The sequence below is a fragment of the Chiloscyllium plagiosum genome, unplaced genomic scaffold (genome assembly GCF_037043375.1).
Source record: "Chiloscyllium plagiosum isolate Xiang-an unplaced genomic scaffold, Cpla_swu_hap1 HiC_scaffold_19, whole genome shotgun sequence".
Lineage (NCBI taxonomy): Eukaryota > Metazoa > Chordata > Chondrichthyes > Orectolobiformes > Hemiscylliidae > Chiloscyllium > Chiloscyllium plagiosum.
In genome coordinates this window covers 4,999,491-5,015,093 of record NW_028270157.1, presented here as the reverse complement: position 1 = coordinate 5,015,093, position 15,603 = coordinate 4,999,491, and the positions used below count along the sequence as shown (strand labels likewise).

Genomic DNA, 15,603 nt, shown 5'->3' with positions numbered 1-15,603 from the left:
GCAAACCGACAACTGGGGGAGAATTGATCCGTGGCTGGATTACACTTGAGATTTGTGTGAAGCTTTGGTTAGATCACACACGGATGACTGAGCAGAGTTCTGCTCTCGACATGGTACAGAAATTAAAGCAGCACTGATGAACGTGCAATAAATTATTGTCTAGAAGCAAGAGCTGAGAATTCCTAATGATCAGGGAAGATTGAACAGACTAGGGCTGATCAAAACCTTTAAAATTATGGTAGCATTTACTAAGGCAGACATTGAACACTTAACACTAACATTAGAGAGATGTTTATCTCTGTCTTGTGTTTTAACTCTGTTGCTCTTTTACTTTATTTGTGTAGTTGTGGTTGGCTTGGGTACCTGCCTGGCCGTTCACCTGGGAACAGACCCCGACCTGATGTTTTTCTGCTGTTTCATCGGCATCTTCATGTTCTATTGTGCACATTGGCAAACCTACGTTTCAGGGTCTCTTCGATTTGGCAAGTAAGTCCTTGTGCTTTGTTCCATCACCCCACTTCTTCCCCCCATCCCCGACCTTTATTCCTCATGCAGGATCTGGTCCTTCGTTGTGTCTTGTCTCTGAAATTTGGGGAAGGCTGCATTTTAAGAATGTAGAACCGTGGCCAACCACGCATAATGAGAGCTGAGCGTGAGAATGCAGCGCTAGTCATTACTGACAGATCCACTCAGTGGAAAACAGAAGTGAAGTTCTGTGTTGGTCCCAGTCTCCCGATGGAAACACAACTTTTCTGGTTCAGTCCTGGAATATGTCCTCTGCCAGTCCAAAAGGTTCACATTGCACGCGTGGAAAATGCACATAGACAATCATGGTGCACAGTCAATATGAACATTGATTGAAATGACATCACTGGCAAGGTGTTGCACGTGCACATTTTGCACATTTGGCAGTGCTTTGGGCTGACATTGTTTACTGGTTCAAAAACATTACCACTGTGCGTGTGTTTTCCAAACCTTCTCCAATGTGACCCCATTTTGAGACTCGAAAATTGTCAGAACCTACCAAATGAGAACTGTGAAGGGATGGGAGGAGGGAGGTCTGTGAGAGTGAGGGGCAGTCCTGCGTAAGTTGGGATATTGTCTTTTAGGATAGGGCACAGCTCAGATAGAGGCCCATGGTGGGTATTTCTGCTCTCAACATCAACATTTCAGCTCACAACACCATCCAGTGGGGAAGCTCTTCATTGGTATTGTATGATAGCGTGCTTTCATGACCTCAGTTTTCAATATTATACAGTCCAAAAGTGGAAATATGAAATTGGGTTAATTTTGTAAGGCAAGTTATTGCAGATTTTTGGGGAAGGAACAGGGAGTGGGACTAATTGGATAACTCTTTCAAAGTGGGGTAGTCAATCTGTGGAATTGTATACTGTAGAGGGCTGTCGAGGCTGGATCATTAACTATACCCAAGGCTGAGAAAGACAGATTTTGAAATAATAACAGAATCAAGGGTCATGGGGAAAAGTCAGCAAGTAGGAGTTGAGGAGGATCAAATCAGCCATGATCTCATTGAATGGTGGAACAGACACGATGGGCTGAATGGCCTACTGTTCCTATGTCTTATGCCTTGCTATGGTCAAAGAGGCATTGCAGCTTTGTTTGGTTAACTCATTTAAATGTGTTGATAAAGCCTACTTAAAAATAAGACAAATTGAGAATTTAGTGCATGTGTGTGAATGGAATTGCTACTCTGCTTTCTAACTGTGAACTCCCAACTGGGTACAAGATCAGTTTCAAGGCAGACTGTATCAACCCAGAGCATGCCTGTTACTAAAGTGCAGTTTCCACATCTAATATCAGAAAGAGCTGATTCTAACTCATTGGAAGCCTCACATCCAACTCTCTGCCAACTCCACTCAGCCAAATCGTGAACTAACAGTCAACTGGAACATAGCAGTGAGAGAGTCGTGGGCAGCTCACTTGAGATTTCCCACTTCATGTGCATTAGGAAATGAGGCATCATTTGGTGACAGGAAGCTGGGAGTCCTGCCATTGAAAAGGATTGCGGCTGGCCTGTGACTTGACTCCATATTCCTGCCTTCACTCCTTTTCCCTTAGTGCTGTTGCTTCATAAACATCTAACAATCTCACAGTTAAAATTACTGTTGTAGTATCAGCTGCTAATTATTTGGTTCAGTGTCTGATTAACTATACATTAACTCTTGGTAGTTTTAACCACTGATCTCTCTATATCCGATTAGAATTGATGTAACTGAAGTTCAAATCTGCATAATGCTCATCTTTTTCTTATCTGCCATTGGAGGAGCTACTTTTTGGGAATACCAGGTGAGTTGTAGTTTAGTTTAATGATCTATATATGTTGATGAGCAACAGGAATAACCTATAAATAATTTTTATAAAGAAAGAACAAGCATTTATTTGTGTTGGTATTTGAAATCTGCGGTCCAGTGAATTTAATCTGAAGTGCAGTCATTGCCTTGATGCAGAGACATGTGGCAATCAATCTCTGCAAAGCAAGTTCCCACAAAGGCAACTTCATGCTACATTAGTCCCAAGTCCAGCCCTCCCTCTCCATCTCTCCTGCCCGTCGACCCATGACACTTTGAAGAGAGGGTACTGACGGGGTGGGGTGGGTGCAGTTCCTCTCAATATCTTCCAGTCTACCTCCACATCTCGTTCTGGTTTGCCTCTGCCTGATGATTGTGATTATAACACCATCAGGGACAGTGACTAAAACTCAACTTTACCACACTTCCCTGGATTACATTCCCCACACATTCAAAACCGTTTCAGATCTCTCAATCCCTGACCCCATTCTGAACCGTCATCCTGACTCCTCCTGGTCTGCCCCCTGTCTCTGGGCAGTGGTATGTACAGCTTCAGCAATGGACCTTGGAGCAAACAGTGCCAGAGCAGGCCTGCTTCATGTAGATTAACTTCCTGCCCTCGTGAGTCCAATCGCTCCCATCTCTGACCTATTGCAGAAAAGGTTTGGGTTACTCTGAGGCAGTCCCCTTCCCATTTTACAAGCCCAAATGTACTATCAGTGCAACCTGTGTTGCTTTGTGTTAGTAGTTGGCCTGACATAATTGTTGGAATTAATGATTTGGGGATAAATATACTATTGTTGTGGCTTGCTTGGTCTGTGGGTTAGTAATGTCCTACATCAAAAATATGTTCAAAATGTGCGCATTAATAAGGTGTGCTGAGGTTGTGTATCTAGACTTTGAAAACTTGCTGTAACTGTATCGTGGATATGCAGTCACTGGTCTACTTTCAAATCCTCTCTGCACATTGATCAGAGAGAAAGTCACTGGGGGGAGCTCACGGGAAATCAGTCGTTTACCCACTGCCCAGGTTATCATAAAGAACAATATTCATCTTCAGGTATGTCAGTTCTGGGAATTAACCTTCTTCCCTTCACCAACAACATTAGCCAATCATTTGGCTCATTGCTGTTTTGTGGGATCTTGCTGTACATTAATATTGCTGCCATGTCCCTGTGGCATGGTGGCTCAGTAGTTAGCACTGCTGCCTCACAGCCCCAGGGTTCCGGGTTTGTTTCCACCCTCGGACGACTGTCTGTGTGGGTTTCCTCCAGATGCTCCGGTTTCCTCCCACAATCCAAAGATGTGCAGGTTAGGTGAATTGGCCACGCTAAATTGCTCATAGTGTTAGGTGCATTAGTTAGAGGGAAATGAGTCTGGGTGGGTTACTCTTCGGTGGGCTGGTGTGGACTGGTTGGGCTGAAGGGCCTGTTTCCACACTGTTGGGAATTTAAATCTAAATCCACCTCCTTGACAAAGCTTCTAATTGTATTTCTTGGTTTCTCTTCACTTGGCTCAGTGTCAAATTTTGTTCACATTTTATTGTTTTTAAGACATGAGATGAGTATAAGATGTAGTCAGCCAATCTTCAGAGTAACTCACTGTGCCTGAAGTGCTTAGAAGGCTTTCACATGTCAAAAAGTGCTATATAAATATAAAATTGTTCCCCCTTCCAACCTAATGTCTTGTTCCTCTTCCTCTATTGAAGAGTTAATTAGCCTTGCACGTTTTACATTGTACTATGTTGTATATCTCAGTTACCTGCTTACCGGTGACCCTTAAGAATAATTTGTTTTCTGTCTCAAAGGAGTATCTTGGAGTAGGGAAGAAGTTATGTATTATTTTTAAAGATTATTCCACAGCTCTGTAAACTCCTGGGTGTGTGATGGAGAGTACATTATACCACAGCGAAGATTGCCTTCCTGTCAATCATTGTTATTGTCTAAGCAGCTTTGCCTACCCAAGGGATGTTGGGTTTATTCCTGTATTCAGCCCAGCTTGCATTGGTTCCTTTCTGTCAGGGGAAGTCCGTGTTACAAACTGTTAATTACCCATAGTGGAACACAATGAGCTCTTTACAATGACATTTCATTTACATGCGGTACTGACGCAGATTTTGTGTTGCTTACTTTTTTTTATTATATTCTGCTGCTTCCGGACATCCCCTTTAAACCTTTGCGTGGGATGGCTAAAGAAAGGTAACAAATCTCTTTCCATCGTAATGATATTGATTGGACGAGATTCAGAATGTAAAGACAGTCACAATACTTCAGTTATTGATACTGCAGACAGATATTGGCTCTGTTACAAGAAGTTTGCCAATATTGCTGTTGATGTCACACGCAGCTCCTGTTTATTTTTACCTCTGATACAGATTCCTGTACTAGGACTGAGAATGAAAATCCTGCCTGTGTTTGGAATAATTGGAGGAGCAATATATTCCTGTACCAATTACTTTCGGGTCATCTTTACTGGTGGAACAGGAAAGAATGGTTCCACAATAGCGGTATGTAACTACATGAATAATACCAGTCTAGATTAGAGTGGTGCTGGAAAAGCACAGCAGGTCAGGCAGCATCCGAGGAGCAGGAAAATCAACGTTTCGGGCAAAGGCCCTTCAGCAGGAATGAAGGGTTTTTGCCCAAAACGTTGATTTTCCTGCTCCTCGGATACTGCCTGACCTGCTGTGCTTTTCCAGCACCACTCTAATCTAGACTGTGGTTTCCAGCATCTGCAGTCCTCACTTTTGCCTACATGAATAATAACAAAAGTTCCAAAAGGCATTGCCAGTCTGTAGCTGTAGATGTTCACTGTTGTGTTCTTATGTTTTTTTCAGGGTACCAGTGTTCTGTCACCTGCCTTGCACATTGGGCTGGTCATCGTAATGGCGACAGTGATCTACAAAAAATCCACCACACGTCTGTTTGAGGACCATCCTTGTCTCTATATTTTAGCATTTGGATGTGTGGCTTCAAAAATTACAAACAAATTAGTGGTATGTTATTGCCATCACACCAAGTTGAAAGTATTGCCTCTTTTGATTGTTTAGTTTTAACACCAAAAAGCTATTAGAAATCCAACTCCCACAGACAAAACTGGCTAGGCCCAGCATTTATTGCCTGCCCGGGTAGCCCCTTGAGAAGGTAGTGGCCAGCCAAAACAAAAACCAAAGGCAAGACAGAGACTAGGAATACTGTAGCGAGTAACTCACCTCCTGACTCCCCAAAGTCTGCCACCATCTACAAGGCACAAGTCAGGAATGTGATGGTATACTCCCCACTTGCCTGGATGGTGGCAGCTCCAACAACACCCAAGAAGCTTAAGGCCATCCAGGTCAAAGCAACCCACTTGATTGGCAACACATCCTCAAACATCCTCTCCCTCTACCATCAATGCTCAGTAGCAGCAGTGTGTACTGTCTACAAGATGCACTGCAGAAATTCACCAGACATCCTCAGACAGCACCTTCCAAGGCAGCCAATATGTGGGAACACCACCCTCTGCAAGTTCCCCTCCAAGCCACTCACCATCCTGACTTGGAAATATATTGCTGTTCCTTCACTGTCACTGGGCCAAAATCCTGGAATTCCTGTCCTAAGGGCATTGTGGGTCTACCTACTGCACATGGACTGCAGCGGTTCAAGAAGGCAGCTCACCCCCATCTTCTCAAGGGGCAACTAGGGACAGACAATAAATACTAGCCCAGCCAGCAATACCCATATCCTGTGATGAATTTTAACATACCGTTTGTGACCTGATGAAACATTTTTATTCCGAAGTTGTGCTAACCATTAATTTCTGTACTGCTGCCTTTCACAAGTCTGCTGTACTAATGAGGTCTATTCTGATGTGTTTTCATACAGGCTAATTCCGATTGGTAAATGAACCAGAGGGGGAGATGAGAATTTTTTTTCTTTCTTTAAAAAAAGTGGTTGTTATGATCTAGAATAAGCTGTTGTGAGTGTAGTAGAGACAGATTCAGTCGTAACTTTCAAGAGGGGAATAGAATAAACACTCAAAGGGGGAATAATGTGCTCTAGGGAAGGAACAAGGGGGTGTGAGGCTAATTGGATAGGTTGTTCAGAGAGTTAGTACAATGTGCTGAATGGCCTGTGCTCTGTGATGCTACACTGACACTGTTCTTCTCAGAGACACTGGAGCAGCTGTTAACTCACAAGTAATGGCTGCTGCCTCCCGAAGGATTGTCCAAATGGTGCATTTGCTCCAGTGCCACTGGTTTGTTTTCTTCATTGTTTGTTTGTGCGGAACACTGCTCCTAATTTACAGCTAAGCCAGCTGCTGCAAACCCCCGTGTCAGGCAGCTGCAGCTTTTCAATTGTCATGGAACTTAATCCCCAGAGAAAGGGCGATGATCTTCACAATCATTTGATGCATTTGGAAAAGGAACCGGATCATTATATGTTGGGAACTTCAGAACAGGAGACTTTTCAACCTCTCTAGGAGATCACAGTTCATCTGTGCCATCTGAGTTGGATACCATTTTTGATAGACAAGAGAGTCCAGAGTTATAGTGGAACAGGCTTGAAAGACTAAATGGCCTACCCCAATTTCAAGTCCAGTGTCCTCCCCACTTCTCCATGTTTCTGTCACTCTTTATTTGTCTAATATCCCTAACAAAAGCCTATTGATCTCAAATTTTAAATTCACCATTGATCCAGTATCAACTGTCATTCCACATTTCTGTCACCTTTACCCAGATAAGAGCTCCTTAATTACACCCCTGAAACCTCTTGATCTGATTTTCGGACCATTTTCCCACATCTTAGGGAGCATGTAGAAATAATTTCTAAAATAATTGTGAGATGGGGGTTGTGGGATATGATGGTAACACTGCTTTGGTTTCTTTTGGAGAAATTGGAGCAGCAGTAGACCACTCAGCTCCTCAGGAATAAAATCAAGGCTGATCTACTTCAGTGTCGTTTTCTCACACAATGTAGCAGGTGTGTGTTGAACACAGTCAACAACTGAGCATCCGCAGTCATCTCATAGAGAATTCTAAAGAGGCACTGCCCTGTGAGTGAAGATTTTCCTCCTCATCTCAGACCCTTGTCCTCAGACTGTGTCCTCTGGATCTCAAAGTCCAGTCAGGGTGAAGCACTCATTCGACACGATCTCTTTGAGTATGTGAGAACTTTGTAAATTGGATTAATATCACCTCTCATTCTTTTAAACTCCAGAGAATATAATCTTTCCTTGTTTGGTGAATCTCTGTTGACCTAGCTCGATGGCACGTCTACCTTTCCGTAGGTAAGGAGACCAAAACTGAGAGTGTGGCCTCACCAGCGCAGTATAGAATAGCCATGATGTGCAGGTGGAGGTGTTGAACTGGGGTGGATAAAGTTAGACGTCACACAACACCAGGTTATAGTCCAACAGGTTTATTTGAAACCATAAGCTTTCAGAGCATTGCTCCTTTCTCAGGTGCTTTGAAAGCTTGTGATTTCAAATAAACCTGTTGGACCATAACCTGGTGCCATGTAACTCCAGACTTTATAGCATAACCGCCGGGACACCTTTACTCTTTTATTTAAAACCCTTTGCAATAAAGATCAACATGCCATTTGCCTTTTTAATTGCTTACTGTATCACGTTTTTCAACACCCTCAGAGGTCCAGAGGATTACTACTAAGTCCCTTTAGTTTCCCAGTAGTTTGTTTTTATTGCGATTAATACCTTAAAGGCAGCTTATCATCACTTTCTCAAGCTCTTTTGAATGGCCTCCTGTCTGTAAGAGTTTTCAAAGGAGATACCAAGTATGGATGTGACAGTGTTCGGTATACTGTACAGGAGTATTGTACATCACTGTTTCACCTATAATTATTAAATCAAGATATACCCCTTTTGATTTCATAGGTAGCACATATGACCAAAAGTAAGATGAAACTCCAAGACACGGCATTCATTGGGCCTGGGCTGCTGTTTCTGAACCAGTATTTCAATAGTTTCATTAACGAGTACTTTGTACTGTGGGCAGCAATGGTAAGTATGTCTCTTGATCTCTTTGAAGGGGCTTGGATTTATATATTCAAAACATTTTAAGAATTAAATGCTATCCATTCCCAAGCTAATTACCTCAAATATTACAAACAAAATAGAACTGTAGATGCTGGGGGTCTAGAAAGTTCAGAAGAAACTCAGTGGGTCTGGCAGCATCTATGGACAGAGATAGTGTTTCATATGAACAGAAGAAATAAGATCAGGAGTATCCACAGTATTTTGGTTTTATAGGACAATTTTAAAACTTAAAAGCATTGCTGAAATGAGAGCCAGTGTTGATTAATGTAAAACATGGAACTGCGGATGTTAGAGATCTAGAGTCATAGAGTCATACAGCACCAAAACAGTCCAGCTCGTCTATGCCAACCAAATATCCTAAATTTGGTCCATATCCCTCTAAACCCCTTCTATTCATGTCCCCATCCAGATGCCTTTTAAATGCTGTAATTGTACCAGCCTCCACCACCTCCTCTGGCAGCTCATTCCATAAACACACCACTCTCTGAGAAAATTTGGCCTCTAGGGTTCCTTTTAAATCTTTCTCCTCTCACCCTAAACCTATGCCCTTTGGTTCTGGCCCCTACTGTGGAAAAAAGACCTTGTTTATTTACTCTTTTCATGCCCCTCTATAAGGTAATCCCTCAGTCCGAATCTCCAGGGAAAATAGCCTCAGCCTCTCCCTGTAGCTCAATCCTTCCAACCCCAGCAACATCCTTGTAGATCTTTTCTGAATCCTTTCAATTTTAACATCTTTTCAATGCAGAGAGATCAGAACTGAACGTAATATTCCAAAAGTGGCCTCACCAATGTCCTATACAGCCGCAACATGACCTCCCGACTCCTATACTCAATGTTAGGAGCAAGTGAGGACTGCAGATGCTGAAGAGAAGAGTCGAAAAGTGTGGTGCTGGAACAGCACGGCAAGTCAGGCAGCCTCCAAGAAAAACATTGATTCTCCTGCTGTTCAGATGCTGCCTGACCTGCTGTGCTTTTCCAGCGCCACACTTTTCGACTCCTATACTCAATACACTGACCACTAAAAGCAAGCATACCAAACATCATTTTCACTGCCCTGTCAACCTGCGAATCCATCTTCAAGGAATTATGAACCTGCACTCCAAGGATTCTTTGTCCGGTAATACTGAAACATTTTGAACACTGAGAAAGATATCACTGAGAGAAGGTCAGAAATGCTGACCAAAGGTTTAGTCAAGAGGGTTCATTGGAGAAGCACAGATACTTAGTAATGTCCTTTAGTTCGATGCATCACAGAAACAGAGAGAAAATACATCAAATAAATTGGTTGGTGGGAAGAGCTCATCTCTATAAAGTTGTGGAGACCAGACTTATATTGCATTAAGTGAGGAAGGTGAAGGCAGCTAATCTGGTAAATCAGGGCAGTACTTATACATTTAATAGAGTCATCAGAGATGTACAGCACAGAAACAGACCTTTCAGTCCAACTCGTCCATGCCGACCAGATATCCTAAACTAATCTAATCCCATTTCCCAGCACTTGGCCCGATTCCCTGTAAACCAGTCCCATTCTTATACAAAATAAAAAACAAAATATTGTGGAGGAAGACTCCAGAGATGCTGCCAGACCTGAGAGAAACCAAGTTAACATTTTGAGTCTGATTCAACTTAGTCAGGACTGAGTTCATCCAGCATTTTCTGCATCAATCCTAAATTTTCTGACTTGTTTTCAGTTCTCTTCAGTGCTTCACCTCTCTGTCTTGCTTTAGCCTCAGCCCTTGGCAATCTCTCTGCTTCTGAGATCTTGGTCAATTAAGTGTCCTCATGCTAACCTTTCAGTTAATGGAGATTGTGCCTTCCTCCACCTCAGCTCTGAAACAGAACAGCTTCTAGACGCCTATTGCAACTTGCCAATCCGTGGCTGAATGTCCAATCTGTTTGATAAGCTTCGGACATTTTCCCAGTGTTTGACATTGCTGTTTAAATGCTTGTTGTTGTTGAATGTCACATGAGATGAAAATGAGTCATGTTTTAATTTTTTTCCAGGTTTTCTCCCTGTGCGATTTGTTGGTTTACTGCACTGCAGTCTGCATTCAGATTGCATCACACCTCCACATTGAAGTCTTCCGAATTCCATACCAAGCTTCTGAACAGGTTCAGAACCATCATGACTGACAATTTGCCCAAAGGGAGGAGGAAGATATGGAGAGGGACCACACAACTGAAAACAGGCCTTTATCTAGTGCCACAAATCCTAACCAACTACTAAACCCAACAGACCTTATTAATCTAGAGGACCCTGTAATTATTACTTAAACAATTTCATTGTGATTTCATGTGAAGTGTGGATCATCAAATTGGCCAAACCTGCACTTGTGTTTGTTTAATTAAACTTAAAATCTTTTCCACTGTTACCGTTCATTGTAAAACCGTGCGATTGGGATCTCTGTTTGAAGATCTATGCAGCCAGGTGCTGGGACAGTCTCAGTGAGAGACACCTACCATTGCCATGAAGCACCCAGTCTCAGACAGGGATATGCTGAAATAATTAAAACCCAGAAACTGGCTTGTCTTGGGGAAAGCTGGTATGAGGCGAGAGGAAATCAGTCAAAATCTGATTTTTCCTAAATTGCTGTCCAGTGATCATATTTATGCAATTGGGTATAATGGAAATAAACTGAGGGACCAACATTTATCTGTGGATAACCTCCTTCCCTAGAACTGTAGGGCACCATCACTCATGTAGGAAGGAGAGTATCATATTGACTCAGATGAACATTGAATGCTAATGGTGTCTTGTGTATAATGAATTTCCTCCTCCTGATGGGCAAATCTCTCTTTGAATCATTGTAAGCTACTGCTGTGAGGCTCCCTATCTATTTTAACTTTGTTGTTTGTTCTGCAAGGCAGTTTTAGACAAATGGGTAAAACAGGATAAAGTGAGCAAAGATTGCATATGGGTAATGAAGCAGTTTCTCAACGTAGAGATATTAACTTTTTTTTAACATGTTTTGTTATACAATCATAACCTGAAGTCTTGTTCTGTGCAATACAATTAAACTGAGAATGCAAACAATGCATCATGTTGTCTGAACTCCAAACTCCCAACAGCTCACTACCACCTTCTGCCAAGGCAGTGAGGATGGGCGATAAATGCTGGCTGAGCCAATGAAATCCACAGCCTGTGAATGAATTTTTAAAAAACCTGATAGTTCAATTGTTAGGCATTCAAATTAACATGGAGCAGTAAGAGAAGTGGGAAATTGGGGAGGTTAGGGGTTTGGAGATAAATTTCATCGCCAAAGCATCCAAGAATTTTGTTGTTACATTCCACTGTAGTTCTGTGAGTTGGTGGTGGTTGATTTACTGACGGACAGAAGGTTTACACTATATAATCATTGTTTTTCCATGATCACTGGGTTTAAACCCTGAACACTCTTCCTAACATTACTGTATCTACACCATATGGTCTATAACGATTCAGGAAGGCGGCTCACCACCATCTTCTTGAGGGGAACTGGCAATAGGGAATAAATGCTGGCCTCAGCAGCAGTGCCAGGTGACTTGAATGTGCATGTTTTAAAAATGAAATAAGCGATGTAAACCATCTGTTCACTAATTGAGCAAGCTGCCAAATTTTCCTAATAATTTTAGCTCTACCATTGGTTTTTGATATCATAGAATCTCTAGTGTGGAAACAGGCTATTTGGCCCAACAAGTCCACACCAACCGTATGTAGTGCTGTCTAATAGTGATACAGACTAAATAATGGAGCAATGATTACTCTTAATACAAATAAAGGAACATTCAGATTACTAGATTGCTACGAGACTATGTTACTTGCTAAAATTTTCCAACTGTAAAATTGGATGTTAAAAGTGGAGCTCCTCAGGTTATCTATATATACTGCAATTGTTTTTTTTTTTTTAGGGTGGGAAAGTTACTTAATTTAGCTCTTAGCAAACACTTTTGTCTCTTGTATTGTCTTTCTACGTTTTCCAATTAAACTAAAAATCAAATCGACATAAACTGTTTTGTCTCATTAACTTTGCATCATCCAGAAATAGAATGAAGTAGCTTTTGAAGGGCTTAGTTTTGAACAACAGCATCTTGCAGTTATATTGTGCCTTGTGTTTAGAATAAACACACACAGGTTTCAGAACAGGACAAGGCCATCAACCCCATCATTTCCATTCCAGCATTCACTGAGATCGTGGCTATCGTGTATCTTGGTCCCACTTACCACCTTGGTTTTGTATTTCACAATAATTTCGGCCTCACAAACGTGGCTCTGTCTCAACTTGAAAATTTCAATTGACCCTCAGCCATTTCAGGCTAAAGATCCTAGATTCTCCAGGTACTCTGAAGAAATAGTTTGTGACATCATTCTGTGACTGGTCTGGATCCAAGTTTAAGGTTGCTCCCTTAGCACCAGAAGGAGCTCCTTCAGTTATCTCTTCACTGATCATGAATAGCTTGGGCATAACTTGTTTTTATCTTCTAAGTGCAAGCAAATACAATCCAACAATTCAACTCAAATAGTCCTGCTAACACTCGACAAAGTCCTACATTTGGAAGTTTGACAGGACACTTCACCTGGTGAGAAGCCTTGATATAGGTTCACTATCAAGCCTGTTGCTACACCTGGCAGAAACTTGGGATAGCTTTGGAGAGGGGGACCGTTAATTTAAGGGCGGCATTTTAATATTAAAGGATGAGTTTAAAATATTACTCTGGGTGGGATTTTCATGAGTGGTATAAAACAAGGTGAGTTGTAACTAGAGTTAGATTTCCACACTGCTTCAGACTGCATGTTACTTTCATCATGTCTTATATTTAAGATGCTTAAGCTGCTAACAAGTGTACTTGTTGGTTTTTGGATAGGTGAATTAATTTGTTATTTTGTTAGATAGGTTAATCATACCTTTACAAATTCCCAATTTTGTGATACGTTGGTTTAAGTCTTACCATGATTGAGAAATTCTAATATGAAAATGCTTTAAGTCATTGATTTTTTAAAATGTTTGACAGTAACTATGCAATATTTTATCAAATAAAGCATTGCTTACAAGCTTATTATCTCAATGTTTTGTGGCAACCTTAACAAAAGCTTATATTGCCTCTTTGTAGCATCATTTCTGCACAGTGCATAAGTGGCCTGGTTAACTCAACTAATCCAAAGCCCTCAAATTAAATACTAACAACCTGAAGGGGTATCTTTGGGCTTTGTTAAAAACTGCAGCTAATGTGCATTGAGCAATTTGTTATAACTTTAATAAATTAACTGTATTATGTTGCATAGGTAGACAGTCCAGCTCCTGTCTCCCCTCAGAACAACATGAGTTGAAGAGACTTGCAAACATTCGGCGTCTGTTCTCGTTGCTGTCACATGAAGGGGAGAATTGTTAGACGTGGACAACCTATAGGTTTACATATACTTCATTGCAAAAAACAAATCTGATCTTTATAATATGATAATTACTATTGGGTAAATTGATTTTTTTGTATTAAATTGTTGCTGGCAATTTTTTTTTAAAACAAATCTTTAAACAATGAAATCACATTTATGCTGTGCTTCATTTGATGTATTTTCTGTGTACACTCTTTCAATTTGGCAAGCTACAAGATAAATGTTATTGACTACCTCTATCATAATCCTGTTCTGTAATCTTTTCTCTTCCGAATTTCTTGCTGCAATCTAGTGAAAAGGATTGTGTTGCTTCTTTTCGGGTAAGTTAAATTAATTATGAAATTCACACAGAGGGTGGTGTGTGTATGGAATGAGCTACCAGCGGAAGTGAAGGAAGCTAGTATAATTACAGCATTTAAAAGGCATCGGGATGGGTATGGAGGCCAAGTGCTGGCAAATGGGACTAGATTAGGGTGGGATATCTGATCAGCATAGAAGAGTTGGACCAAAGGGTCTGTTTCCGTGCTATGACTTCGTGCTATCTCTATGACTCTATAATGGAGAAACTCAGTAGGTCTGGCAGTTTCTGTGGATAGAAAGCAGAGTTGCTGTTTTGAGTCAAGGGTCACAGAATTCTCACCAACTCTGCTTTCTCTTCACGGATGCTGCCAGACCTGCTGAATTTCTCCAAATATTTCTGTTTTTCTTTCAGATCTTCAGTAGCTACAGTTTTGTTTAACTTATGAATTGTTCCATTATTTATGCAAACTTTACTCTAAAATTGTCAATCAATAATATTTTGACAACAGTTTTCACATACTTCAGAGCCAACAATAGTCAATAAAATCTGTAATTTCCTCCTCCTGTGTGTCGCTGTTCCCTTCTTCCACTGTTTCAGACTTTTGTTCACGGAGCTCTAACGAGGAAACATAATGCCCACAAAATCAAATGTCACATTTTGGTCCATCATGAGTGTTCCAACAGAGCTATTCAATTATTTCCAGCACCTCCTGCGTTTTCCCCCAGAGCCCTAATAACTTTTGCCTTTTGAAGTATTTATCCAAATCTCTTTCAGAAGTTACAAGTTACAATTTGATCTGCTTCCAAGATCTTACAGGCAGCGCGTTCTGGATTGTAGGAACTCAGTGTTTAAGAATGGTCTATTTATTAATGGGAATCAATTAGTATTTACTGCCCATCTCTTGCAGTGTTAGTTGTGAGCCATCTGCTTCAGTTGCTACATTCCGTGTGGTGTACTATCTTATAGTACGTTGGGAGTTCCAGGATTTCATCTTACGATTCTTCTGTCACTCTCCTCAAATCTACGCGTTGATTACCTGCCAATTTCTCCTTATTTCATCAGCATCCTTCCAACCCTCCAAGACATGAGGGTCATGGATTGGGTGAATAGTCAAGGTGTTTCCCCAGGGTACGGGAGTCTAAAACTAGAGGGCATAGATTTATGGTGGCGAGGGGAAAGATTTAAAAGGGACCCAAGGGTCAACTATTCACACAGAGTGTGAAGCATGTATGGAACGAACTGTCAGAGGATGTGGCCGACATAAATATAATTACATTTAAAAGTCATCTGGATGGGTACATGAATAGGAAGGGTTCAGAGGGATATGGGCCAAATACTGGCAGATAGGACTAGATTAATTTAGGATATCTGGATAAGTTGGATCAAGTGATCACATACACCTCCAATTTTTGAAGAGGACAGTGAAGTTACCTCAGAGGACAATGGGATTTTGATCAGATGGGCCAATGAGCAGCAAATGGAGTTTAATTTAGATAAATGTGAGGTGCTGCATTTTGGAAAGACAAATCAGAGCATGACTTATATACTTAATGGCAAGGTCCTGGGGAGTGTTGTCGAACGAAGAGACC

General features: G+C 41.3%; 1 protein-coding gene across 3 annotated transcripts in view; it reads left to right on the top strand.

The window, feature by feature from the left end:
• LOC122559338 (choline/ethanolaminephosphotransferase 1-like) overlaps nucleotides 1–14,575 on the top strand; it is a 29,164-nt gene extending 14,589 nt beyond the window's left edge. Inside the window, exons 3-9 of one of the 3 annotated variants that reach the window (XM_043708745.2) lie at nucleotides 345–486; nucleotides 2,223–2,307; nucleotides 4,684–4,815; nucleotides 5,146–5,304; nucleotides 8,184–8,309; nucleotides 10,350–10,457; nucleotides 13,610–14,575. In XM_043708745.2, the coding sequence (XP_043564680.1) occupies nucleotides 345–486; nucleotides 2,223–2,307; nucleotides 4,684–4,815; nucleotides 5,146–5,304; nucleotides 8,184–8,309; nucleotides 10,350–10,457; nucleotides 13,610–13,645 (788 nt within the window). In that variant the 3' untranslated portion in view covers nucleotides 13,646–14,575. Of the gene's footprint in view, nucleotides 1–344; nucleotides 487–2,222; nucleotides 2,308–4,683; nucleotides 4,816–5,145; nucleotides 5,305–8,183; nucleotides 8,310–10,349; nucleotides 12,333–13,605 lie in introns of those variants that run through there. The other 2 variants (XM_043708743.2, XM_087996994.1) reach the window with 2 other exon arrangements.
• The last annotated feature ends 1,028 nt before the right edge of the window (nucleotides 14,576–15,603 follow it).